Source organism: Mesoplodon mirus, assembly GCF_964341445.2.
Source record: "Mesoplodon mirus genome assembly, chromosome: 6".
Taxonomy (NCBI): domain Eukaryota; kingdom Metazoa; phylum Chordata; class Mammalia; order Artiodactyla; family Ziphiidae; genus Mesoplodon; species Mesoplodon mirus.
The window spans coordinates 33,522,674-33,549,980 of record NC_138982.1 but is presented as its reverse complement, the minus strand read 5'-3'; the positions used below and the strand labels follow the sequence as shown (position 1 = coordinate 33,549,980).

General features: G+C 45.9%; 1 protein-coding gene across 1 annotated transcript in view; it reads left to right on the top strand.

Annotated features, from left to right (window-relative positions):
* The window catches only part of SLC12A8 (solute carrier family 12 member 8), a 136,013-nt gene that overhangs the window by 93,277 nt on the left and 15,429 nt on the right, over positions 1 to 27,307 (top strand). Inside the window, exons 7-9 of the mRNA XM_082625744.1 lie at positions 923 to 1,010; positions 9,245 to 9,391; positions 19,478 to 20,123. Coding sequence (XP_082481870.1) covers positions 923 to 1,010; positions 9,245 to 9,391; positions 19,478 to 20,123 — 881 coding nt within the window. The remainder of the gene's footprint in view (positions 1 to 922; positions 1,011 to 9,244; positions 9,392 to 19,477; positions 20,124 to 27,307) is intronic.

Genomic DNA, 27,307 nt, shown 5'->3' with positions numbered 1-27,307 from the left:
TGACCTTCTAGAATCTTCTGTTTTCTCTCTGTACACGGGAAGAAGCTCCTCTGCCTTCACTGGGTAGGCGTGAAAGGTAATGAGATCCCAGACACGACAAGGGCCCAAGAGGGTTAAAGTGCCTGTATTATTTTAACTGTGATGTTTTAAAAATATTACTGTGACTGTTTCACCGATGCTGTGTTTGCTTTTAGCTTGTCATGATGGCACTGTTGCTTCTAGCCAGGTACACAGCACCTGTCTTTATTTTGTGCTAAAAAAGGTGATCTGGTCGGGAAGAAAATGAGGCTGACAGAGGAGAGAAGGTTGGGTGTCAGGCAGGAAGGGAAAGAAAGAGCCCTGTCTCGTTTTTGGTCACAGCTGGGAGGTCCCGGGAGGAGCCTTTAGCCCATCCTCCCGCTGTCCAGATGGGGATGAGGCCACAGGGGTCATGTGACTTGATCGAGGTCACAGGGCTTCTGAGGGCAGAGCCAGGTCCCTGCTGGCCTTTCACATTCAGCTTGGCTCTCTGTCACCTGGGGGCCAAGGAACAGCAGGACTCCGAGGCCTGAAAGATGACCAGCTTGTTCTGCTGCGGGATAGTGGGGTGCAGGGCTGCCGGTCAGCCCCTGCCTGCATCCTGGCCACCTAGAGGCCTGGTGGGCCGCTGCTCACCCACAACGATCTCTGTAATGTAAGAAAGAGGCAAAACAATGATACGTTTATATTTGTGTGTGTGTGTGTGTATGAAATATGCTAGAGGAGAAAAAGTACTGGAAGTGCCCCCCAGACAAGCTGGGGGGGCTTCATGATGGGCCTTTCTCTGTCCTCTGGGACAGGTCTCCTTGGGAACCCGTAGGCTGAGGGGTGGGTTGGGTTGGGATGGGGCTGGACAAGGACAAGGGCAGGTGGCAGCTCTGCTCTGCTCTTGGGTTTCTTGCAGGTGGTTTCTGTACATCGTCTTTGTCCTCCTGCTGGGCGCCACCTGCACCCGAGGGGCCCTTCGCTCTGACTTCCTGATAGCAGAAAAGGTGGGTGAGTCCTGCACTGCCCGACAGGCTCAGGCTGCGGGTCATTGATCGGCTCTGAGCAGCAGTGGCTGCCTCCCCCTTGCAGCCCTACCTGGGGATCCACGTAGTCTCGGGCTCAGGACTGAAGTACAGGGGCCAAAACCATGGGGAACATGCAGGTCCTTCGTATGGATCCCTAGACCCGGGTAACAACACCTGAAAAGGCACATGCATGCAGGTGCTAAGTAATGGGGACACAAGCATCCCTTCATGTCGAAAATCAGGGCAGAAACAAACAATCTGGTCCCCCGAAATCCCCAGCTCCAACAGCCCTTCATTTTTGCCAATAGCCTCCCCTTCCACCACAAGCAGGAAGTGCTACTTGCAAGAAACGGTAGGAAGGAGGAGGCTGATGGATGGAAAAGAGGGTGGCAAGGTGGAGGCAGATGGCGGAAGTCCAGCGCCAAAGTGAAGGGCGGTGAGAGGCAGGGCTGGAGGCCCCTCGTCCCCTCGGGCTCCCCAGGGAGGTGGCCCCGTAACAGGCTGGAGGTCATGTGACAGTCAAGGACACTCACTTGGCATCTCTAGAACCCAGGAGAATAAGACTTCCACACATTCTTCTGGAAATCCCCAAAAACTCCTATCTTCCCTTCAGTTCCCTGAGGGAAAAGTGGGCCCTGAGATTGCTGTCATGTATCAGAGAGATGCGCCAGGCCAGGGAGGTTTTCTTACTCAGTTAACTCCTGAGTATCACTGCTCATATGTAGGAGAAAGTACCATTTTCTCTGGTGTGAGGCTTTGCAAAGCAGCCTTGCAGATACATGGAGGGGCACTGCTTGGGGCAACCTGGGGCCGGAAACTCTGAACTTACTACATCTTACAGCTACGTTTGGGCTTGATTTTCACATTACCACAGGTTTCTTTTTCAGGCATGTAGACGCAGGTGTCAAGGTGATATTTGCTTTTGGGGGATGGGGGGGTCTTGGCCTTACCGTGTAAGCAGGTGTTAAAAGGGGGAGCAGTTCGGGTAGTGAGAGCGCTGACACCCACCTCCCAGGGCCCAAGGTCTTAGACCCCCCCCACCCCAGGCGAGCAAGATTTACTCTCAGGGGAGGAATCAACATCAGCTTCCCCCATTTATACCTCCGTGCTCGCTGCTGTCTTGCATTTCATCTCCCAGGGGCCTCTTCTCTAACTGGAATGAAACGCTTGGCCGCATCAGAGAGATTAAAGTCCTCCAGGAGCAGCTGGGCCTTGGCCCGAGGGAGCTGCCGGCTGCTGTCTGCACCGTGCCAGTGGCCAGCTATCTCTGCCCCTCCACGAGCTGGTTCTTCCTCGTGGATTCCCCCACGGAGGTCCCTTCAACCACCAGAGACTCTGATCTGGATGGAGGGAGGCCAGTGATCCCTGGGCGGGGTCTCCTCTCTCCGCTCCTTCCCCTGCTTTGCGGGGAAGCTAAGAACGGGTGTGCGGGAGCCTGGGCAGCCTGTATCCGAGGAGGGCCACAACAGCAAGCGAGTAAGAACGTCTGCACGGACAGCGCAGGGGAGACTTCGTGGGTGGAGATTCCACCACTAATAATAGACTCGTGAATGGGGTCAGGGAGGGGGTGGAGTTTGTCTGAAATGCCACCTGTCCCAGGCACTAAAACAGCTAGGCAGGCAAGCCCTTCTGTGGTTGGGGACACCTGCCAAACCATGCCTGGCAAATGCATGTGGGAATGTCACTACGTGCATACCAGGTGAGAGGTGGACAGTTGGTTTTTGGAGAGGACAAGAGACTGTTTCCTGGAACAGGCTGCTGTAAAACCTATGAAAGAAAGAAAAGATAGTGTTCTTGATTGTCAGTAGCAAGCAGGGGCCAGCACAGCAAGTGAGGGAACAGAGACGGAACCAACCGGGGCAGCTCCACAACAGCAGCGCCCTGGTGCACTGCCCCCTGTGGTCCCCTACAAAGGGGACCATGTGGGATTTTCCCCCCAAAGCCATGAGACCGGCTTTGCTCCCTGCTTGCCCTTCAGCATCCCTCCTTGGGACTGACCAGGCTGCGGTAGCAGGGACTATACTTGGGCAGTAAGTTGGGCCACAGACAATTGTACTCATAGCACCTGGAGGATGGGAGGGTACAGCATGAGAGGCTGGCAGGTACAGGTGTGGCCTCCTTACGTGGTCCCTTGACACAACCTGCCACCCTGATGTGGTTTTAATAAACTGCTCCTCTCTCCCTCACATCTTAGCTGTGGTCTGGGTTCTGAGCTGGCCCATCTCTGAGCTCTCCTGGGCCCGAGGAAGCAAGGCCTCTTCCGTCTGGTCTGTGTGCCCCGAGGGCTGGGCACAGACCTCCAGCATCCACCCCTTGGCGTTCCTCCTCATGAAGCTCCTCTGAGCACGTCCCTCTCTTTCTCGCGAGCTTTTTCTGCCGGAACAATTATCTTCAGTGGCCACTGGCTGCCCTGGATTCCTTTCCACTGACCTGCAGCGGGTCAGTTCATCTGTTTCTTTCTGGGTTTCCTGCAGCTTCTCTGATCTATTTCTAATTATTTGGCTTCCCAGCCCATGGTTTCTCTCAGAAGTTTCTTTTCACTTCATATCCCTACCCCAGAGGGACTTTTTCCTGGATGTTGGGTGTCAGTCTCACTAATGTTACACTTTCTAAAAAACCCTGAGTACGTCAAGGTGGCTCTGAGGTAACCTGTGTAAAGCACAACGCCTGGTGCATAGTAGGTGCTTATTACATTTTGACTCCCTACACACTCCTTGTGGGGATACCCTTACAGATAGGACACATTTTGGGGTGGGGACATTTTTTCCTATGAATCCACATGTTTAACTGAATAGAAAAAGCCCCGAAAGTGTCAATCCCAATGTTACTCGGTTATAGAAAAAGGAGTTGTATAAAGAGCAGGTATTAGTAGGGGTAAAATTAAATAGACTGAATAATTTTTTCAGAATAAACTTGTATGCAGCCTAAGAAAAAATGTTTATTACACATCAAAAAGACCAAGTATTTTAGGAGCCCTGGGGCTTGCTAACTAGCGAAATAAGAACAGACTAAGTAGGAACTGTATCCTCAAAGCATGTTTGTGAAACATGGGGTATCCTACGGGGAAAACTCTCATCATTCTTGGACTAGACAGTCACGGCTTCCCACGTTCACAAGCTACGCCTGGGAAGTCGGGGTGAGGCGGGGCTCGTGGCTGGGGGGTGAGCCCAGCCCAGCCTCCGCCACCCAGCCCCACCTGCCTGTCCTCTGCTCTCCGTCGTGGACACGGCTCTGCCTGTCAGGAAGTGAAGCCAGCTTTGTTTCCTTCTGGAAAGTGTCTGTCAAGTGAGAGAGAAAACTTGCCTGAAAGTTGCGATGTTGGTCAACTCCTGCAATGAGGACAGTATTAGAAAACTCATGTCTCCAGAAAGAGGGAACTGCTGAGGCATCGCCATAGTCACACATTTGGGATCGTACAGGTGTCAGGATGTACTCCTCAGTCACGTCAAGGGGCCACAGGAATTAGGGGAGGTAGAGTGAGTTCCTTGGAAATGACTTTAAATTCAGTCCTTCAAGAGAAGAGAGCAGCCAGGAGGTTGGTGGGCTCTCTCAATGACTGGAGCTCCCGTGGGAGCCGGGATCAAATACCAAGAGCAGAGAGACGAATTGATGATTTTCATCCGTAGTTACGAAAAGAGAAATTAGGGTAGTTCACACCCCAGATAATAGTTTAGAAAGACAGCTTTTTGTGATGACTCACACCGGTGGATGACAGAGGGGCACATTTTACTTTTTCCTAAAGAACTGTTGACACACATCTGCTCAAATAGGTTCTTACTTCCACCTCCACTGGCACAGATAGCAAGTGTACAGCCCCATATAAATACAGAAAATGATTATGTTCTGCACGGCTGGGAGCAAAGCTGTGGAGTTTACTGGTGCACCTGTAAAACCTTGCCCTATGCCAGTTATCTATGCGGTCCTCAGGCAATGCTCCCTACATGGGTGGATGGATGAGAGAAAGGAAGGGGCAGGACTCAGGTGGGAGAGAGAGAGGGAATGGAGTTGTTATAATATATCCAACCACGAGGACCAACATTTCATTTATTTTTCAGAAAATTGACTGAATAACAGTTTTTTTTGTTTGTTTGTTTGTTTGTTTTTTGTTTTTTTTTTGCGGTACGCGGGCCTCTCACTGTTGTGGCCTCTCCCATTGCGGAGCACAGGCTCCGGACGCGCAGGCTCAGCGGCCATGGCTCACGGGCCCAGCCGCTCCGCGGCATGTGGGATCTTCCCGGACCGGGGCACGAACCCGTGTCCCCTGCATCGGCAGGCGGACTCTCAACCACTGCGCCACCAGGGAAGCCCTGAATAACAGTTTTATATAAAAGAGTGGCAAGTGAGCAGCCCATTCTAAACACAATTGACATACTGGACATAAGTCCACGATTGACACCTGGACAGTTGTCCCTTTGGCCCTCAGCCCCAGGGCTCTGCAGGGATCCTGGGGAGCATTTGTGGGGAGGCTGGCCAGGATGGAGGTCACCATATCAAAATCTCATGTTGCCAGAGACTTCCTCTGGCCAGTTCCATCACTGAAGGATGCCAGCCTGGGCAGTCTTCTTCCCACTCATGTCCACTGCAAATGGGCAGGCTATAAATGAAAAAGAATTATTTTTAAATATTTATTTATTTATTTATATTATTATTATTATTTTTTTGTCTGTGTCGGGTCTTAGTTGTGGCACGCAGGCTCCAGAGCACGTGGGCTTATTAGTTGCAGCACGCAGACTCTCTGGTTGTGGCATGCAGGCTCCAGAGTGTGTGGGCTCTGCAGTTGCGGCACGTGGGCTCTCTGGTTGTGGCATGCAGGCTTAAGTTGCCCCGTGGCATGTGAGATCTTAGTTCCCTGACCAGAGGTTGAACCGGTGTCCCCTGCATTGCAAGACCAAGTCTTAACCACTGTGGACCACCAGGAAAGTCCCTGAAAAAGAATTTTTTTTTAATTGTTCATTTATTTTTGGCTGTGTTGGGTCTTTGTTGCTACATGTGGGCTTTCTCTAGTTGTGGTGAGCAGGGGCTACTCTTTGTTGCAGTGTGCAGGCTTCTTATTGTGGTGGCTTCTCTTGTTGTGGAGCACGGTCTCTAGGTGCGCGGGCTTCAGTAGTTGTGGCACACGGGCTCAGTTGTTGTGGCTCACGGGCTCTAGAGCGCAGGCTCAGTAGTTGTGGTGCACAGGCTTAGTTGCTCCGCGGCATGTGGGATCTTCCCGGGTCAGGGATCCAACCCGTGTCCCCTGCATTGTCAAGCAGATTCTTAACCACTGTACCACCAGGGAAGTCCAAAGAATTTTGTTTTAAACTCTAACGTATATAACCTTTTGGATAAGAAGCAGTAAAATTTCTGCAAGGAAATACCATGCCTGCCTGTGCTGGAGAATTCTCTGAGGGGAGGATGCAATGAAGACAGTGTACCAGGCCCAGTGGCTTTCACCCTCACTGCACATTAGAATCACTGGAGGCCTTTTGAAAAATCAACCATGTCTGTGTCCCATATACTAATTAAAGCAGAACTTCTGGGGTGACTCGTGTATAGCCAGAGTGGAGAACTACTGTGTCAGATTTTCAAAAAAAAGCTTTTGATAAAATTTCATTGCAGAGTCCATTAAAAAAAAAAGTCAACAGACAGAAACAAAGGTTACAGATGAATGATTGTATCTCAGGATGGATCAGGGATTGATACTGGGACCAGTTTATTGGACAATTTTATAAGACATCCAGGGCACGAGTCACAGTGAAGTCATGAAGCTTTATGACTTCAGCGGGCACTTGCTGAACCCTGTGTGCCAGACTTAGGTGTGACAGGGAGGGGCCAAGATGCATGAGACTTAGGAGTTTATGGCACGCTGGCAAGATGGGCCGTGAGCATAATTAACTGTACCACAGGGTAGGAAATAACATGCCATTGGAGCATACAAATAAAGTGAGGGAAACGTTAGATGACGTTAATTTCTTCTAGTAGTAAAGTGGTAAGAAGGGTGTGAGTGGGATAGTTGTAAGATACCCATGACATTGAAGAACAGAGGAGAGATTCATTGGGGATGAAGATGAGGTCATGCATTTAGGGAGAAGTCATCACACTGAATTAAGGAAAATGTAGGCTCTATAGTGGACCTTAGTCTTGTCCATCAAACTTCTGTCCTCCCTGACCATTTGGGGGTTATTCCCCCTGTGTGAGGTCTTGAAGGGAGTGAGCCCCATTTAATATTATAGGAGTCCAGATGACCAGACTCTCACTTACCTGTCCCTCGGTGGCCCTGGTAGGGCATGTGACTGAGGCTGGGCCCATCAGATGCTCCAAATGTAATTAATGAGGCAAAGATAAAGGGATGGTGAGGATTCATCTTTAGGACAGCAGGTGCTGGTCGCAGCTTGGTCAGACTGCTCCTGTTCAGGAGTCTGAGCGTGCCTCCAGCCTTGGGTCTTGCCTTTACCCAAGCCTGATCTTTCAGTCTCCTGATGATCGATCCTGTGACCCTCTAATATCCTACAAATATATTCTTAAAAAAATATTTCCAGGGACTTCTCTGGTGGTCCAGGGGTAGAGAATCCGCCTTCCAATGCAGGGGACGTGGGTTCGATCCCTGGTCAGGGAACTAAGATCCCACATGTTGCGGGGCAACTAAGCCCGCGCGCCACAACTACTGAGCTCACGCTCCACAAACTACAGAGCCCACGCACCCTGGAGCCCACGTGCCACAACTAGAGAGAGAAAACCTACACGCCACAACTAGAGAGAAGCCTACGTGCTGCAACGACAGATCCCATGTGCCGCAACTAAGGCCAGACTCAGCCAAAAAAAAAAAAAAAAAAATTAAAATAAAGTTTAAAAAATTGTTGTTAAAAAAAATATTTCCAGTCAAGAATCCTGGCTGATGCAGGTTTCTGGTGATAATTTATGGGCCAGGAAAGAGGTCTAGCCAGTGTTCAATATAGCTTGATACCACTGACCCAGTGCATTTGCTAAAGCAAGGAAGTAAAAACTGGGGTGAGGAGAGTCTTCATGGAGAAGGGTGTAAGTAACAAAACTGAAAATGAAATCTAACTCAACTGTAATAGTTGGACAATGAAGCACTTAGAGTACACAGTTCGGGGCATTTGCCTAAAGTAAAATAGAAAGGAGAAGGTACCTCAAATACTCAAGAAAAGAGAGAGACTTCCCTGTGGGTACAGATGAGGTCCAGCTCAGGAGGGAGAGATAGATTCATGACACACAGGGTGGGACACAGCTGCGTGGCCAGCAGCACTGATCTGTGCAAGGTGACACCAAGCAGAACAACTCTGCCCTCTCTTATTCTATCTGTTGTTGGTGCCTTCTGGGCCCTCTGGGTCCTGGATCTCATTCTCTTGCTCAGCATTTATATTTCTGTGTTGGCACCAAGTGGACCAGGATGAACCAGACAGGAGCCCTGCAGAAATGAAGCCAGTGGAAGCGATGGTGTGCCTGGTGTTCCCCAACCTCATGCTGAGGTGCTGCGGAGCCCAGAGGAACGCCAGGCACACCTGGTAACGGGCTGGGGGTGGCCTCATGGAGGAGCGGAGATTTGTGCTGAGTCTTGAAGCACAATTGGGAGTTTAAGAGACAGACAATGAGTAGATTGGGGGTGTGGACAGAGGGTTCCAGCAGGCAGAGAAATCACGCTGATAGACTGAGTGTGCAGGGTGTGGGGCTGGAAGGGTCACAGACCAGGAAGAGCCAGGTGTGTCGGGGGGTGGAGAGCCATTGGTATTTTTATGGCAGGGGCATTATGATCAGATGTGCATTTAGGTCACACTGGCAGAGGCTTGGGGACAGAGCTTAGCTACTTAGCATTGTTGGTGGTGGTTCTCAAAGGATAGTCCCCAGACCATCTGCATCAGCATCACCTGGGCACTTGTTAGAAATCCAGATTTGGGGCCCTACCCCAGACCTACTGAATCAGAAACTCTGAGGTAAGGTCCAGAAATCCGTGTTTTAACAAGCACTCTGGATGAATCTGACGCACATTCAGTTTGAGAACCTCTGTGTAGTCTGTACAAGAAGTGATGGTGGGTCAAATTCAAATGGTAGCAGTGCCAAGGAAGTGGGGTGGGGCTGGGGTATTGGAAATATATCCAGGATGTTGAATCTAGAGGATTTATGGTCAGATGGGGTGTGGGTGGGCGGGTGCCAGGGGAGAGAAAGGTATGTAAGCAGGTTCTGACACTGGATAATGAAACTGCTTCCTCATATAGGTGTCCCTGGTGGGCTTCCTGTTCCTTTTGGGCTTATACATCTCGTCCCTGGCCTCTTGTATGGGAGGCCTCTACGGAGCACCCCGGATCCTGCAGTGCATTGCCCAGGAGAAAGTGATTCCTGCGCTGGCCTGTCTGGGGCAAGGGGTGAGTGAACTTTTCTTTGAGAAATGTACATTTTGCCACTAACCTGATCATTGGCCAATAAATTGCTTAAGTCTTTCTGATAAGAGCCGCTGGTCCGCTTCTGGTGGGTAGAAACAAGAATGCACCCCCGTCCTCTGGCTGCTTTAGTCTGGGGCCAATGAACAAAGTGTCTGTCAATGTCACAACCACCCAGGGCCCTTTAGCACTGGGTTAGCTAACCGTCACCATAGCACTGTGGACCCTGCACAACAGGGAGAGGGAGTGCCACAACCTTTAATAAAAATAAATTCTGGGGCTTCCCTGGTGGCGCAGTGGTTGAGAGTCCGCCTGCCGATGCAGGGGACGCGGGTTTGTGCCCCCGTCCAGGAAGATCCCACATGCCACGGAGCGGCTGGGCCCGTGAGCCGTGGCCGCTGAGCCTGTGCGTCCGGAGCCTGTGCTCCGCAACGGGAGAGGCCACAACAGTGAGAGGCCCGCGTACTACAAAAAAAAATTTTTAAATAAAAATAAATAAATAAATAAATTCTGGATCCTCCAAGTTTAGCCTAGAGGGAAGAATCTCTTGGTGAGGAGGGGAGCTGGTCCTTGCAGTTCTAACTGTATCCTGGAGGTTCACCTTCCCTTTGGGGTTGCTTTAGGATGATTTCTCACACCTCTGGTCTCTGGGCTCTCTGTTAGTCATCACGGCCCAAACCCTAATACAACTTGGTTGAGTCATGGAACAATCAAATGAGACATTCCTAAAACCGAAGGGGTGACAGGAGAAAGAAACAGAACCCCACTTCCCAATCGTGTGTTTTGCAAGCTGTAGTTGATTTCTATGTTGATGGAACACCACGGGTCCTCCCCACCCCCTTCCCATGCCAATCCCACCTCTTGTTTGGGGCCACATAGTTACAAGTCACCTTTTTTTTTTTTTTTTTTTTTTTTTTTGCGGTACACGGACCTCTCACTGTCGTGGCCTCTCCCGTTGCGGAGCACAGGCTCCGGACGCGCAGGCTCGGCGGCCATGGCTCACGGGCCCAGCCGCTCCGCGGCATGTGGGATTCTCCCAGACCGGGGCACGAACCTGTGTCCCTTGCATCGGCAGGCGGACTCTCAACCACTGTGCCACGAGGGAAGCCCGACAAGTCACCTTTAATTCCTCCCTTTAACTTCTTTCACTTCTTATCCACCAGTCAGCGTGGGCAGGTAGGACAAATGACTGTCATCTCTAGTACCTTCCATGTGGTATATGCCTTTTATTTTATTTTAATTTCATTTATTTTTTATTAGATTAAAAAATGATATAAAAGGCACCCTGAGAATTTTTGCTCCTGTCATGAGTCTTCCTACTCTTTCTTCATCTGCGCCCATGCCTTACCAGTAGCTGGTTTTATTAGTTTTTTAGGAATCCTTCTCTCTTCTATTTTTACGAAGATTGTGTTCTACCCTCTTGCACTGTTGGTGGGAATGTGAATTGGTACAGCCACTATGGAGAACAGTATGGAGGTTCCTTAAAAAACAAAAAATAGAACTGCCATATGATCTAGCAATCCCACTACTGGGCATATACCCTGAGAAAACCGTAATTCAAAAAGAGTCATGTACCACAGTGTTTATTGCACTCTGTTTACAATAGCCAGGACATGGAAGCAACCTAAGTGTCCATCGACAGATGAATGGATAAAGAAGATGTGGCACATATATACAATGGAATATTACTCAGCCATAAAGAGAAATAAAATTGAGTTATTTGTAGTGAGGTGGATGGACCTAGAGTCTTGTCATATAGAGTGAAGGAAGTCAGAAAGAGAAAAACAAATACCGTATGTTAACACATATATATGGCATCTAAAAAAAATGGTTCTGAAGAACGTAGGGGCAGGACATGAATAAAGACGCAGACGTAGAGAATGGACGTGAGGACATGGGGAGGGGGAAGGGTAAGCTGGGATGAAGTGAGAGAGTGGCATGGACATATATACACTACCAAATGTAAAATGTAGCTAGTGGGAAGCAGCTGCATAGCACAGGGAGATCAGCTAGGCGCTTTGTGACCACCTAGAGGGGTGGGATAGGGAGGGTGGGAGGGAGATGCAAGAGGGAGAGGATATGGGGATATATATATACGTATAGCTGATTCAGTTTGTTATAATGCAGAAACTAACACACCACTGTAAAGCAATTGTACTCCAATAAAGATGTTTAAAAAAAAAAGATTGTGTTCTATATACATTGTTCTATACCTTGCTTTTCTTCATATAATATAGCTTGGAAATCTATCTTTTCACATAAATATAGAGAGAACTTTCTCATTCTTTTTCCATCATGTGTATATGCCATAGTTTATTAACCAGTTCCCTATAGATAGTATGGCTTCCAGTAAACAGTGCTGCAAAGGATACTCGTGTGTGTGTGTGTGTGTGTATGTGTACAATTTTGTACATGTGCAAATAGATATAGGATAAATTTTCATAAGTGGGCTTGCTGATCAAAAGGTAAATGCATTTTTAACATTAATAGATATTGCCAAAACACCTTCCGTGGAATTTTATCCTTTTGTACTTCTACTAGCGATGTATGAGAGTTCCTGTTTCCAAATAGCCATCATGACTGTTAGATTCAGGCCAAAAGACCCTGCTTTATAGGACTCTGTTCTGGTCTCAAAGAAATTCATGAGGTCAAGGGGACCTGCCCTTCTAGATCCCATACCCACCTTCTAGACCATGGTCCAGGTATCCTACACCCTGGAATTTCCTTCCCAGATGCCCCCCAGCCTAAATGCAGGGTCTGTCAGGGCGTCTTCCCTGAACCTGTCCATTTTAGGGCTAGGGTGTGGGCTGAGAATCCACATGTGGGTGTGAGCCCGCCCTGCAGTGTGGTCTAAGAAGACAAGAGTTGCGGGTGGGCAGTGAGCTGGATCCTTCAGTGAGGAGCTCCGGGGAGTGCAAGAACTCTAAACTTGAACCTGGCCTTCCCCATCGTCCTGAAGGTATATTTGCCAGGGAAGGAAGACAGAACATACTTGATTTAATGGTTATGAGCTTGGTTTATAATTGTGCGTATCTGGACACAGGGCGTGTGGCTCGCCATTTGCACTCGTGCCTGAGCACCACAGTGTCAGATGAGCCTGTCTACAGCTCAATGTCAGATATGAATTTTTGCCAGTTGTGCGGTGAGACATGGCATCTTAAGGTACTTGTGATCTGCATTATCCTTATTAGGAAATGTGTTGAACACCTGTTCCCCTAAGAGTCATTTGCATATTTTTTTTCTGTGATTGTTTGTCTTTTTCTGAATTGACAGATGCTGTTTCTTTGTTACATGTATTACAAATATTTTCTCTAGTTGTCACATGCCTTTTGGAGGAATATTTTTTGTCAAAGCTTCTTTACATATGATTAAATTTTACTAGTACATTTTTTCTTTTAATGAGGGAGAGAGGAAACTTTAAAAATTTTTGAGGTATATTCAGCATACAGAAAAGCGCATAGACATACCTGGGTAGGGCAAAGCGGAGAGATTCCCGCACAGAGGATCGGTGCCGAGCGGCACTCACCAGCCCGAGAGGCTTTGTCTGCTCGCCCGCCAGGGTGGGTGGCGCTGGAAGCTGAGGCTCGGGCTTCGGTCAGAGAGCAGGGAGAGGACTGGGGCTGGCGGCGAGAACTCAGCCTGAAGGGGGCTAATGTGCCACAGCTAGCCGGCAGGGAGTCCGGGAAAACTCTGGAGCTGCCGAAGAGGCAAGAGACTTTTTCTTCCCTCTTGGTTTCCTGGTGCGCGAGGAGAGGGGATTAAGAGCGCTGCTTAAAGGGGCTCCACAGACGGGCGCGAGTCACGACTGAAAGCGCGGAGCCCAGTGACGGGCGTGGGACGCTGGGGCTGCTGCTGCCGCCGCCAAGAAGCCTGTGTGCGAGCGCAGGTCACTGTCCACACCGCCCTTCCGGGAGCCTGTGAAGCCCGCCACTGCCAGGGTCCCGGGATCCAGGGGCGACTTCCCTGGGAGAACGCACGGCGCGCCTCGGGCTGGTGCAACGTCACGCCGGCCTCTGCCGCTGCAGGCTCGCCCCTCACTCCGTGCCCCTCCCTCCCGCCCGGCCTGAGTGAGCCAGAGTCCCCGAAGCGGCTGCTCCTTTAACCCTGTCCTGTCTGAGCGAAGAACAGACGCCCTCCGGCGACCTACACGCAGAGGCGGGGCCAAATCCAAAGCTGAGACCCAGGAGCTGTGAGAACAAAGAAGAGAAAGGGAAACCTCTCCCAGCAGCCTCAGAAGCAGCGGATTAAAGCTCCACAATCAACTTGATGTACCCTGCATCTGTGGAATACATGAATAGACAACAAATCATCCCAAATTGAGGAGCCAGGAGTCAGTGCTGTGCCTCTGAGGTGGGAGAGCCAACTTCAGGACACTGGTCCACAAGAGACCTCCCAGCTCCACATAATATCAAACGGCAAAAATCTTCCAGAGATCTCCATCTCAACACCAGCACCCAGCTTCACTCAACGACCAGCAAGCTACAGTGCTGGACACCCTATGCCAAACAACTAGCAAGACAGGAACACAACGCCACCCATTAGCAGAGAGGTGGCCTAAAATCATAAAAAGTCCGCAGACACCCCAAAACACACCACCAGACGTGGACCTGCCCACCAGAAAGACAAGATCCAGCCTCATCCACCAGAGCACAGGCACTAGTCCCCTCCACCAGGAAGCCTACACAACCCACTAAACCAACCTTAGCCACTGGGGACAGACACCAAAAACAACGGGAACTACGAACCTGCAGCCTGCAAAAAGGAGACCCCAAACACAGTAACATAAGCAAAATGAGAAGACAGAAAAACACACAGCAGGAGAAGGAGCAAGATAAAAACCCACCAGACCTAACAAATGAAGAGATAATAGGCAGTCTACCTGAAAAAGAATTCAGAATAATGATGGTAAAGATGATCCAAGATTCTATTTCCCAGATCCAAAATCTTGGAAATAGAATAGACAAAATGCAAGAAACAGTTAACAAGGACCTAGAAGAACTAAAGATGAATCAAGCATCGATTAAAAACACAATAAATGAAATGAAAAATACTCTAGATGGGATCAATAGCAGAATAACTGAGGCAGAAGAACGGATAAGTGAGGTGGAAGATAAAATAGTGGAAATAACTGCTGCAGAGCAAAATAAAGAAAAAAGAATGAAAAGAACAGAGGACAGTCTCAGAGACCTCTGGGACAACATTAAACGCACCAACATTCGAATTATAGGGGTTCCAGAAGAAGAAGAGAAAAAGAAAGGGACTGAGAAAATATTTGAAGAGATTATAGTTGAAAACTTCCCTAATATGGGAAAGGAAATAGTTAATCAAGTCCAGGAGGCACAGAGAGTCCCATACAGAATAAATCCAAGGAGAAATACGCCAAGACACATATCAATCAAACTGTCAAAAATTAAACACAAAGAAATCATATTAAAAGCAGCAAGGCAAAAACAACAAATAACACACAAGGGAATCCCCATCAGGATAACAGCTGATCTCTCAGCAGAAACTCTACAAGCCAGAAGGGAGTGGCAGGACATAATTAAAGTGATGAAAGAGAAAAACCTGCAACCAAGATTACTCTACCCAGCAAGGATCTCATTCAGATTTGATGGAGAAATTAAAACGTTTACAGACAAGCAAAAGCTGAGAGAGTTCAGCACCACCAAACCAGCTTTACAACAAATGCTAAAGGAACTTCTCTAGGCAAGAAACACAACAGAAGTAAAAGACCTACAATAACGAACCCAAAACAATTAAGAAAATGGGAATAGGAACATACATATTGATAATTACCTTAAATGTAAATGGACTAAATGCTCCCACCAAAAGACACAGATTGGCTGAATGGATACAAAAACAAGACCCAGATATATGCTGTCTACAAGAGACCCACTTCAGACCTAGAGACACATACAGACTGAAAGTAAGGGGATGGAAAAAGATATTCCATGCAAATGGAAACCAAAAGAAAGCTGGAGTAGGAATTCTCATATCAGACAAAATAGACTTTAAAATAAAGACTACTAGAAGAGACAAAGAAGGACACTACATAATGATCAAGGGATCGATCCAAGAAGAAGATATAACAATTGTAAATATTTATGCACCCAACATAGGAGCACCTCAATACATAAGGCAAATACTAACAGCCATAAAAGGAGAAATCGACAGTAACACAATCATAGTAGGGGACTTTAACACCCCACTTTCACCAATGGACAGATCTTCCAAAATGAAAATAAATAAGGAAACACAAGCTTTAAATGATACAATAAACAAGATGGACTTAATTGATATTTATAGGACATTCCATCCAAAAACAACAGAATACACATTTTTCTCAAGTGCTCATGGAACATTCTCCAGGATAGATCATATCTTGGGTCACAAATCAAGCCTTGGTAAATTTAAGAAAATTGAAATTGTATCAAGTATCTTTTCCGACCACAATGCTATGAGACTAGATATCAATTACAGGAAAAGAGCTGTAAAAAATACAGACACATGGAGGCTAAACAATACACTACTTAATAACGAAGTGATAACTGAAGAAATCAAAGAGGAAAGTAAAAAATTCCTAGAAACAAATGACAATGGAGACACGACGACCCAAAACCTATGGGATGCAGCAAAAGCAGTTCTAAGAGGGAAGTTTATAGCAATACAATCCCACCTTAAGAAACAGGAAACATCTCGAATAAACAACCTAACCTTGCACCTAAAGCAATTAGAGAAAGAAGAACAAAAACATCCCAAAGTTAGCAGAAGGAAAGAAATCATAAAAATCAGATCAGAAATAAATGAAAAAGAAATGAAGGAAACGATAGCAAAGATCAATAAAACTAAAAGCTGGTTCTTTAAAAAAAAAAAAAAAAAAAAAAAGAAAAGCGCATAAAACCAATATGAACAGCTTAAACAATGACTCTGAAGTGAACATCGTGTAACCTCCACCCAAGAACACTGCCAGCCTCTGATGCCACCCTCCACATACCCTCTCTGGTCGGAGCCCCGTCCCTCTCACTGTGGAAGCTACTATCCATACTCCTGTGATAATTTCCTTGCTTTCTCTGTGGTTTTACTCAGGAAACTTTTTCTGAAAGGGGCCAAATAGTAAATATTTTAGGCTTTGCAGGCCCTACGGTCTCTGTCACAACTCCTCAACTCTGCTGTTGTAGCTCGAAAGTTGCCACAGACGATACCTAATGGGGTAATTGTGGCTGTCTTCCAATAAAACTTTGTTTGTGCACACTGAAATCAGAATTTCATGTAATTTTCAGGTGTCACAAAATATTGCTCTTCTTTGATTTTTTCCGTAACTGTTTAAAAATGTAAAACCGGGCCTCCCTGGTGGCGCAGTGGTTGAGAGTCCGCCTGCCGATGCAGGGGATACGGGTTCGTGCCCCGGTCTAGGAGTATCCCATATGCCGCGGAGCGGCTGGGCCCGTGAGCCATGGCCGCTGGGCCTGCGCATCCGGAGCCTGTGCTCCGCAACGGGAGAGGCCACAACAGTGAGAGGCCCGCGTACCAAAAAAAAAAAAAAAAAAAAAAAAAAAAAATGTAAAACCATCTTTAGCTCGTGGGCATACATAAACAGATGGTGTCCAGATCTGGCCCAGGGGCCGTGGTTTGCCAACTCTGGATTACATCCTAGTTCAGTGTTGCCTGTTTTTTAAACTTTATATAAATGTGGCATGCTTCTTTCATGCATCATTATGTGTATGTGATTTACCCGTGTTTTTGCTTGTAGCAGCGGCTTGTTTATTATCATCTCTATATAGCATTTCTTCATTTACTGCAGTTTACTTACTCATCTTGTTGTCATTATATGTCCCAATATGGGACTGTTACAGACAGTGCAACAAACATTCTTGTAGACTTGTTCACGTATGGCGTTCTTCCAGACCCAGACCCATTAGTGGAATTGCTCAATGGTAAGGTGTGTATATCTTCACTTACTAGATAACACCAAACTCTTTTTCCAAAGTCGTTGTGTTAATTTACACTCCTATCAGAAGTGGGTGAGTGTTCCCATTCCTCTGTGTTCTTGCCAATACTTGAGATTATTAGATGTTTTAATTTTTGCCAATCTGGTGGGTATTTAATGGTATCTCACTATAGTTTTAATTTGCATTTCCCTGATTACTAATGAGGTTGGACATCTTTCATACGTTTAATAGACATTCTTTTGCACATTTTTTTTAGTGGGTTGTCTGTCTGCTAATTATTTTGTAGGGATTCTTTGTATATTCTGGATTACCCTTTGTCAGTTACATGTGTCACAAATATCTTTTCCCATTCTGTGACTTGACTTTTCTTTATGGTGTCTTTTGGTAACAGAAGTTCATGTGTGACTATTTTATCACTTTCCAACCCACCCTTGTCAAAGTCCTTTCCTGGACCACTTGCATTTCCTGCAGTTTACCTAAGACCTCCTTCCACTTACCTAAGGCCCTCCTTTTAAGTTTTTGTTAGTTTATGAGGATTTATTTTATCCTTGGTAGTTTTATTGTTAGAGTATGCTAAATAGTTGTAGCAAATATACCCCAAAATGTAATTTTCAAAAATAATAAAATGTATTTTTACTCCTTTTTCTAAAAAAATTTTTACTCTGAGGTTCTAGAGAAGGTGTTTCAAGTCAACAGGGCCTCTGATCCTCAGAGACTCAGGCCATGATGACTTCACTATCTTCATCTTGTGACTTTGAAGATTGCACTCTGTTCCAACCCTCAGTAAGGGGAACGCGCTGGAGAAACATACCTGGGAGGTTCACAGGTCAGATCTGAAAGTGGCTGATGTGCCCTTCCATCACAGAGTGCTGGTATAAAGGAGATGGGAGCAGTGGTTAGATCCTGTGTCTATCCTGAGAGTAAGACAATATTTACTGGAGGAGAATGAGTGAGTGAGAAGAGGCATCAAGAATTTTGCTTGACTGAACAACTAGAAGGATGGAGTGGCCATTTTCTGAGGTGGAGCAGCTGCAGAGGAGTAGATTTGAGAGGCAGGACATTGGAGGATCAGCAGTTTGGTTTTGGAAATATTAGGTTTGAGATCCTATTAGACATCAACTGGAAATGTTGAGTAGATAGTTGAATATTTAGGTCTGGATTTCAGGGGAACATTTCAGGCTGGAGATTTAAATTTGGGAGCTGAGAACATTAAGCTAGTATTTAAAGCCATGAGCCTGATTGAAATCCTAGAGAGGGAACATAGACAGAGAAGAGAAGGGAACATAGACTGAGGATGGAGCTGGGGATTGCTCTAAATGCAGATTTCAGAGATGTGGAGTGGCCAGTGACAGAGACTAAGGAGCAGTCAATGACAAGGAGACGAACCAAGAGAAGCGAGGAGACCAGGGAGTGAGCAGCTGGGTCAAATGTAATCCTTAGGCCAAAGAAGATAAGGACTGAGAAGCAACTCTTGCTTCCGGCCCAAGAACTGTGTTAGTGACTGTAAGGAATAGCTTCTGTGGAGTGACAGATTATATGGAGTTAATGCATTTTCTCCACTCCTGTCCTTCTGAAAGTCACCATACTCCCTTCCATTAGTAACAGATGTGCATAAATGTGTGTGTATGAGAACATGCATGTGCATGTTTAGTATCAGAATTCCCCCACCTCAGCCACCAATGATTCTGCTATGTCTTCCAGGGTCTGCCACTCCCCTTAAGGTCATTTTCTCCATTAAAGCATGGGAAGAATCAATTTTGCACTTCTTTGATTTCCAAGGCTGGTGTTAAACCCAGTGAAAGACAAAAGGAGAAATATTTGTAAAATCCATGTTCTATAGGATTGTCCCCTATTAATAGTTACTAATACAGTTAATGCCTGTTGGATGTGTTGGGTGCCCACTGTGTGCCAGGGCCGCGTCAAGCATTTTATGTGCATTAGCTCTGATCTCACAGTAACCCCATGGGTCGGATGTCATTATCCCAAGTTTGTAGATGAACAGTTATGAACACACCAAGAGTCACATGGGAGAAGTGGCTGAGTCATTATGAGCTGTTTCTATGATATACTGTGATTTTCTTCTGAAATTTCATGGTCTTGCATGTTATTTTTGTTTCTGCAGAAAGGGCCAAGTAAAACACCCGTAGCTGCCATCTGCCTGACCAGCTTGGTGACCATGGCCTTTGTCCTTGTGGGTCAGGTAAACGTCCTGGCCCCCATCGTCACCATCAACTTCATGCTGACATACATCTTGGTGGACTACTCTTACTTCTCCCTGTCCATGGGCGCCTACAGCCTCCCACAGGTGCCTGAGTCAGTGCCCGGAGAGGGCCTGGGAGCTCTCCACTGCTCTGAGCACCTGCTCCTGGAGAAGGCTCCCAGCTGTGGCTCTGAGGGCGTTGCCTGGAACCTCTCTGAGGGTACTCTGCTAGAATTCACCAAGGACATGGATCAGCTCCTCCAGCTAACCAGGAAGCTTGAGAGTAGCCAGCGCGGAGGAGGAGAGAGACACGGGATCCCAGAGAATCGGAAGGGGAAGACCAAGAAGGCCACCAAGCAAACCCTCCAAGAGAGCTTCCTCTTAGACCCCAGGTCTCCTGCTTCCTTCCCTCCTGAAGGCTCTGACGGATGGCCTTCTGCCTCCTGGGAGGGGCAGGGGCCCCATGGGAGCATGCCGAGTTCCAGAAGTGAAGGGGCTCAGCCTGGGGGAGCCTGTGGAGAACAACTCATCCCTGAGCTCAGTAATCAGCCCAGGCCGAGTAGAGAAGGTGGGTGCTTTGGAATCACATGGGGCCTCCTAATTTGGGTGACTACTCAGTTATCACAACCCTCTTTCAAGTCCTTAGTTCATTTTATAGCTGGGTTTAAAATCCTTGTGAATTTTGTTTGGTATTTACTTTTAAAAGTTATGGTCAGGTATCAGTTGACTTTGTAATTCTACTCTGGTATAGATAGTTAATTTTAAACAGAAATTTCTATCTACTCCTGTATGTTAGAGCTGGGAGCCATGGCTAATAGTCAAATATTAATTTCATTTTACTCAAAAATCAGCCAACATGAATGAAACCAGTTTCTCCTTTCAAGGGAAGTGGAGGTGTGTTTTGACAAACTGCCTGGCAAGGACTCAGTGTGTTTTGTCTCTGGAAGGTGAGTCTCCCAAACCAGGCAGGAGGGAATGGAGAGAAGGAAGATGTGCTTTAGGAGCACAGCTTTTCTTTGCTCCCTCCGATCTGTAGGCACAGAGGCACAGGGAGAGACTCTCAAAGGGAGGATTCCGGGGCATGAGAAATTCCGAGAGAAAGAGAGAACTCAGAATTTTTTAGTCTTCCATATTCTAGGTGCTTTACATATATTATTGCATGTAATATAATAGATATTAGCATTTTCTATTTTACCAGTGAAGACCCTGAGTCCCAGTGAGGTCACAGAGATGATACCCATACTGTGCTCAGAGCTGATACCTTGCACAGCTGGACATCACACCCAGGTCTCCCTATATTTGAAGCCCATTAACCTGCTTCCTGAGATCTGTACAGACAAGTGTGGGCAGAGAGGAGGAGACAGGCAACATAGAAGGAGATGTCCAAAAATAAATGCTTTACGTTCTTCCGTACACCTGCTTTTCCTTCTTTAACTCCAAATTGGTGGGTGGTTTTTAATGGTAGGAGCATTATTAAAAATTTAAAAACTATGTTATTTTTGTCAAAGTAATGAGTACAGTTTAATAAGCCAAGTGGAGTGAAAAGTCACACAATCAGAGATAGTAGTTCCCACTCTTCCATACCATCCCTCTGACTCTTCTCCCCTAGTCCCGCTCCCAGAAAATCCCACTTTCAACCAAAAAGTTGCTTCTTCTGTTAACCTTCATGTTCGTAGATAATATATTTGTATTGCTACTTCTTGATATGTCAGTTTCAGGTATCATCTCTTGATTTCCTATTATGGTAAATGAAGACTAGCTCATTTATGCCACTCTTGATTTCTCATCCAATGTCCCCAGTATAATTACATCACAGTTTTTTAATTAATCTAATAGCTAGTATTCATATTATCATGATTAAGTAAATACTGCTTAACTCTGAGCCATATATTATGCTATGATTACATTTCCTTTTTTGCCCAACTTTTTCTGTTTCCTGGGGTTAATAATAGCCTTGGTTTTTTATTTGCTTGGTTTTGTGTCATCATTTTTTTCTAGATGTTCTGGCAGATATGGCAAACGCCTCTCAATGTTATTTTCCAAATGCTCGAATTCTTCAGAAATTTATCATATCCATTTGTTTTTTTCCCCCTCTGTCCTATGGCTCTTATTCTGATCCACTCTAGTCTGTCAGTTCTTTTGATCTGCTACAAAGCTGTTGTCTTGGAATTCCTCTATCATACTTCTCTGTCAGATCCAGGGGACAAGATCTGTTGGGCGTGATATCATGGTAGACTTCTGTCTTTTTTTTTTTTCCCTACTCACCTTTGAATGACCTCCCTGTGTTTGAAGAATTTCCAGTGTTATGAGTCTTGGTGGGAGGCACAGCAAGCCTTTCACTCTTAAAACTGAAAAAGTCAGATACTCAGTTTTCCTGCCCCTCCTGCAGCCAGAGTTCAGGCACGGGACCAAGGCTCGGCTAATTAGATGAAGCCTCCATATACTGGGAACTGGGAACCTGAAGAAATGGGGACTTTGAGGAACTCTCTGGAAGCATGATAGTGGCTGCAGGATGACTACATTCCTGGCTCCACCATCAGGGCTTTTCAGGGCCAGAAGTGTCTAGACCTTGGTGCATGCCACTGTGGTGTCCCCACTAGACTGCTCTGACATATCATTTTGAGTGTTGTCCCTGGCTATATAGCTCTGAACTTGATTCGCTAGCCTTTCTAGGTATTCTCAGAGGCTGGGAAATGTCTTTTTAGCTGGCTTTATTGCTGCTTCACATGAAATCCTGTGGGGTTTTTTTTTCCCTAAGGAGGAAGGGGAGATTGGGTAACAACAATGAGTCTATGCCACAGCTCTCCTGTTCTTAATTTCCAAGAGCTCTTGGTTGTAACCTGATTTGTCTTTATCTTTTTAAAAAAATGTTGAACATCATCTCATTCTTGTTTTATAGGTATAATGCTTATCTTATTTTTCTGGTAATATTACTTATTCTCCCTTTAAAGTCTTCTTCTGCCCTATGCTCTTTAGATTCTTTTCTCTTTGGCTTGGTCTCACTCTCTCTTTTATATTGGCTTAACTAAAATGTCTGTTGATCTTTTGATTTCTTTTCCTATTTAGAAGTAAGTAGTGAAAAGCTGTTTAGAAGACCTGCATCCTGGGCAGAGCTTACTGGTTGGGGCACCTTACTGTAGAATGATCAAGAAGCTGGCTTTTTCATGGGAGGATCCCCAAGTGTGATTAGCTAGAGGTTTCCTCCAGAGAAAAGTCCTTTAATCTCTTGCCTGGGGGTCCCCCAGTTGGCTGTTTGTATTCAGGGAGCCGGGTGACATAAGGAAGTTGGGGGCCTCCCACTCTTTAGGATAGAGACTTCATTGAATTCCCCAGTTTCTAGCTCCATTCCCCCCACTCTTTGCTATGCCTGGTGTCCCAAGTTCAGGCCCCCTCTGGTTTGATTTCTTCAGAGGAACCCTCACATTCCTTGGGGAGGAGGTCAGGCAAAGAGGGAGTTATTTCCTAGCTACATGGCCAGAGGAAAGGAACTTGACGTCCAGCTGGTTCATATACAGTCTTGCAACAAGTCCCCTGCACTGTATCACTTCCCAAGGGCGGGTACTTCTTGGTCCTGAACTTTGTGAGGTCTGCTGGGGTGCATTTGGGCTGCTCATTGCTGGCCCCCTCTCTGTGAGCTCTAGAGTTGGTCCTCCTTGGCTCTGCTGTCTGTTACCACTCCTCCGTCACTGCTCCACCTTCCAAGACTTGTTTTTATCTTTCCTCTCGCATTCTCCTTGTGTTTGTAGGTTTACGCCTATTTAATGCCTTTTCTGTTTTCTCAGTGGGTTATCAGGAGAGATGTGTGGTCAGTTTGCAACGTTTAATCATTGAAGTTGCCCCATCTTAGAAATGTCCCGAGCTCTTGTAAACCCCCCTGTCTCCTCCATCCTTGCTGCCTTCACCTTGGTTCAGACCCTCATCATCTGGTGCCCAGACTCTTGTTAATCTCCCCACTCATCTCCAGCCTCCAGATTCTCCCATATCCTGTTTCTCCTTTTCATTGTCCACTGAATGATCTTTCTAAAATAAAACTCTCATCATGTCTCTCTTACTTAAAAACCTTCGTTGGAAGCTATTACCTTCCATCCCGGTGTGATTTGCAAGATGCTTGGCAATCCTGCCCTGCCCCACGTTCCTGGCCAGTTTTCTCATGACAGCTGCCATGTACATATATCCAGCTATACCCAAACACGTGCCCCAAACACATCATGTTCTTTATTCCTTCGTGCCTTTGCACATTGCATCACTGCCCACTTCCATTTGAAAAGTGCCGACTTAACGGTTTAAAATCCATTTGACTTTTCAGACCCCCTCTGAGAAGGATTCCCTGGTCTCCTCTCCTGTGCAAGCATAACACTTAAGTCACACTTGTGCTATAAACACTTACCACATTGTTTTATACATTTGTTTACACATTTGTCTTCAGGCCTGCTTGTCGTCTGCCTATCTTAAGGAGAAGAAATATTAGTGTTATCGCTTTACCTCCAGTCTGTGAGCTTCCTTTAGTCACAAACCATGTCTTTCTACCTTGTATTCATCAACAATATTCCCATACAGTACATGGCATCGACAAACACTCAGTAAAGGCTAATTAAATAGATGAACAGTTGTACAAATATTGGCTAAAATTTTTAAACATTGACAGGTAAAGTAGAATAGAAAGAGTTCAACTATTATAAGAACGTAATGTGTGACAAACCAGATGCTGTAAAATAATAAGAATCAAGTCACTATTGAATAAATATTGTTGAGAGCAAATGGATCAAAAAATTAACTGGGGGCCGTATTTGATACCTTATATAGCCACAAATTCCTTATTTATAACAGCTGCGCAAGAGAGAGATTTCTGACTACTGAAGACATCATCAAAGACAAAAAGGATCTGATTAAACAGAAATAAAAAACATTTGCCCAGCACAGTGTCACAGAAGGAAACAATTATTCTGACAAACACAACTGATAAAAGCATACCTTCCAAAGCATATTATTTTTAAAGACAGGAAGGTCAAAATCCAGATTCTACTAAAGAGAGGTCAGAAGAGATGAACACGCAGTTTACATTTGAAAAGCCAGACTCATTCACTGTGCATTCAACAAACTAACTTTTATGGTTAAGTGTTGAATGCTGTTTGTAGCTAAAAATAGGCAGCTTTTATTGAGTCTGTCCCAGGTGCCTGGCACAGAGATAATCACTTAACACAAGGATTAGCTCAGCTCAGCTCACATCTAGACATTGTTATTACCTTTTTCCAGATGACAAAGGTGAGGCTTAGGGAAGTTAAACACTTGCTCAGGATAGGAGACAGCTAGAATTTGAACCCAAGTCCATCTCACTTTAGAGCCTATGTTCTTAACCACTACACAAAGTGTATGCTGCTTGGGGCCAGTGTCTATTATGAACTAGGCCATGGTACTGATTAAATGAGTCCAATTTAAACCACCATTGAGATATTTCATATCTGTTAAGCTGTCAAAAATTTAGATAAAAAATAGTAGGTCAGTGGTAATCGGGTATATGTACACATTGCTGGAAGCAATGTTGATGGATTCATTCCTTTTGGATCCATTGATTAAAGTTTTTCATCAAATTTGGGAGGTTTTGGGGCATGATTTCTTCAGAAATCAGCAGTTTTGCTGCCAGAGGGAGCAAACTTGTGGGTTGTGCCTTTATAAGCTCAATGTGGTGAGCAAAGTAGAAAATGGAATGGGCAAATCCTCAGCTTTCCTAGCCTGAGGGAGCAGACCCAGCTAGGGTGAGCAGTGGAACAGCCAGAAATTTAATGGGAAGATCCTAGAAATCAGAGAGCTGTAGAAGGACTACAGCTCCCCACATTCCCCTGCTTGGGGAGCCTAAGAGAGACTGACAAAGGTCAAAGCCGGGGAGCCTGGAGAGCTGCAGCTTCGACTGTGCTTCCCAACCCACGCACAGATCTGCTGGCAGAGGGTGGAAGTCTCCTGGGCCACACGGACACAGGCCAGCTCCATGCTAGTAAGAACTGGGGTGGGGGTGGGAGCAGCCCAGGAAGAAGGCTGTAGACTCTCACTGTCCTTACCCTCAGCTCCAGCAGTTTTTGAAAAAATAAACACTTCTTGGTTTGTTGTCTCCGTTTGGTAAATTTCTAGAGCCCCAAGTGATTGTTTTTGATGATTTTCTCTAGTTGTATACCTATCTCTTACGGAGAGGATTCACTGACCTCTTTACATTGCGGTAGCTGGAAGTCCCTCTGGTTCTTTCTTTCTGGAGAGTGAGCTTTCAAGATGTAACAAGAAATATAAAACTGTCTAATTGCTCTGACTTAGTAAATCTGTTTGGGGGGATTGTATCTCAAGGAAACAACCCTAAACCAAACAACAAACCGTAAATATGTACAAGAGTCTCATAGCTGCATTGTTGGTGCTAATGACAACCTAGAAATAACTTAAATGTGCAGCATTTGGGAAGTAGTTAAAAGAGTATAGAATCAACATGATAAGATACCACATGAACCTGAAACACGGTCCTTTGTGAACCACATCAACGCACATTCTTGGTTTGTACATGGCAGCTAGAACTATGTGTTTATTTATCCTGATAAAGGTATGGAGTGCATTTCCAGAGATGGTTTAATATTGATTTTTAAGTAACTTCTGTAAAATTATTTAAATTTGTGATTTTAAAAATTGACATAGGGCTTCCCTGGTGGCGCAGTGGTTGAGAGTCCGCCTGCCGATGCAGGGGACACGGGTTTGTGCCCTGGTCCGGGAAGATCCCACACGCCGCGGAGCAGCTGGGCCCGTGAGCCATGGCCGCTGAGCCCGTGCGTCCGGAGCCTGTGCTCCGCCGCAACGGGAGAGGCCACAACAGTGAGAGGCCCGCGTACCGCAAAAAAAAAAAAAAAATTGACATAATGTCTTCCCCCTTCATGCTTAAAAAGTCTTTATTTCTGCATGGGTTTTGTGAACATAGAACTTGTTAGACATACAAAGACAATTTAATGTTATGCATTATGTTTATTATATTTGATATTTTTAACATGCCTAATACATGGTTCTGCTTATCTGTTGGTTTGTTTTGTGACTAAAGCTTGATAAAGTTGCCTTCCCAGTTGTTATTCTAGTACTTCTAACACGAGAAGTGGTCTCCTCCCACCACTAGTCTGTAAGACTTATTTCTTCTAGCATAATCCTTGAAAAGAGAAAAAAAATTCCTTCTGTCATTTTGGAAGGGTTTTGAAACCATAGCTGTTCAGAATTCTGAGTAATTGTCCGCCTGCATTGTCTGTCATACCTATTCAGAGTCATTGAGCATCATTGACTGAATTCTCCCTTGCATTGCTGATGTGTAAAACTGCACTGTGCTTGCCTGGAAGACACACCCCTTCCTATGGCTCTCCCTGGAGTTCCTCAGAAAACACATACACATACACACAACTCCCTTGGGTACAGTGTAATTGAGCTGGTGCAAGGTCAAGATCAAGTGTGAAACAGTGAGCTTAACATTTGGCAAACCTCAGAGAGGCAGAAATCTAAGTTCTTCACCAATAGTGTTTCTTCTTAATAATCAATGGAGCAGCTGTATTTCACTAAGCCTGTGATTGAAAAAATGAGTCATGCATTGCACATGTTGAAAGTATACAATGTAATCAGAGACAATCTTAACAGTGTCTTTTCTTTTTTTTTTTTTTTTTTTTTTCTTTTTTTTTTGCGGTATGCGGGCCTCTCACTGTTGTGGCCTCTCCCGTTGCGGAGCACAGGCTCCGGATGCGCAGGCCC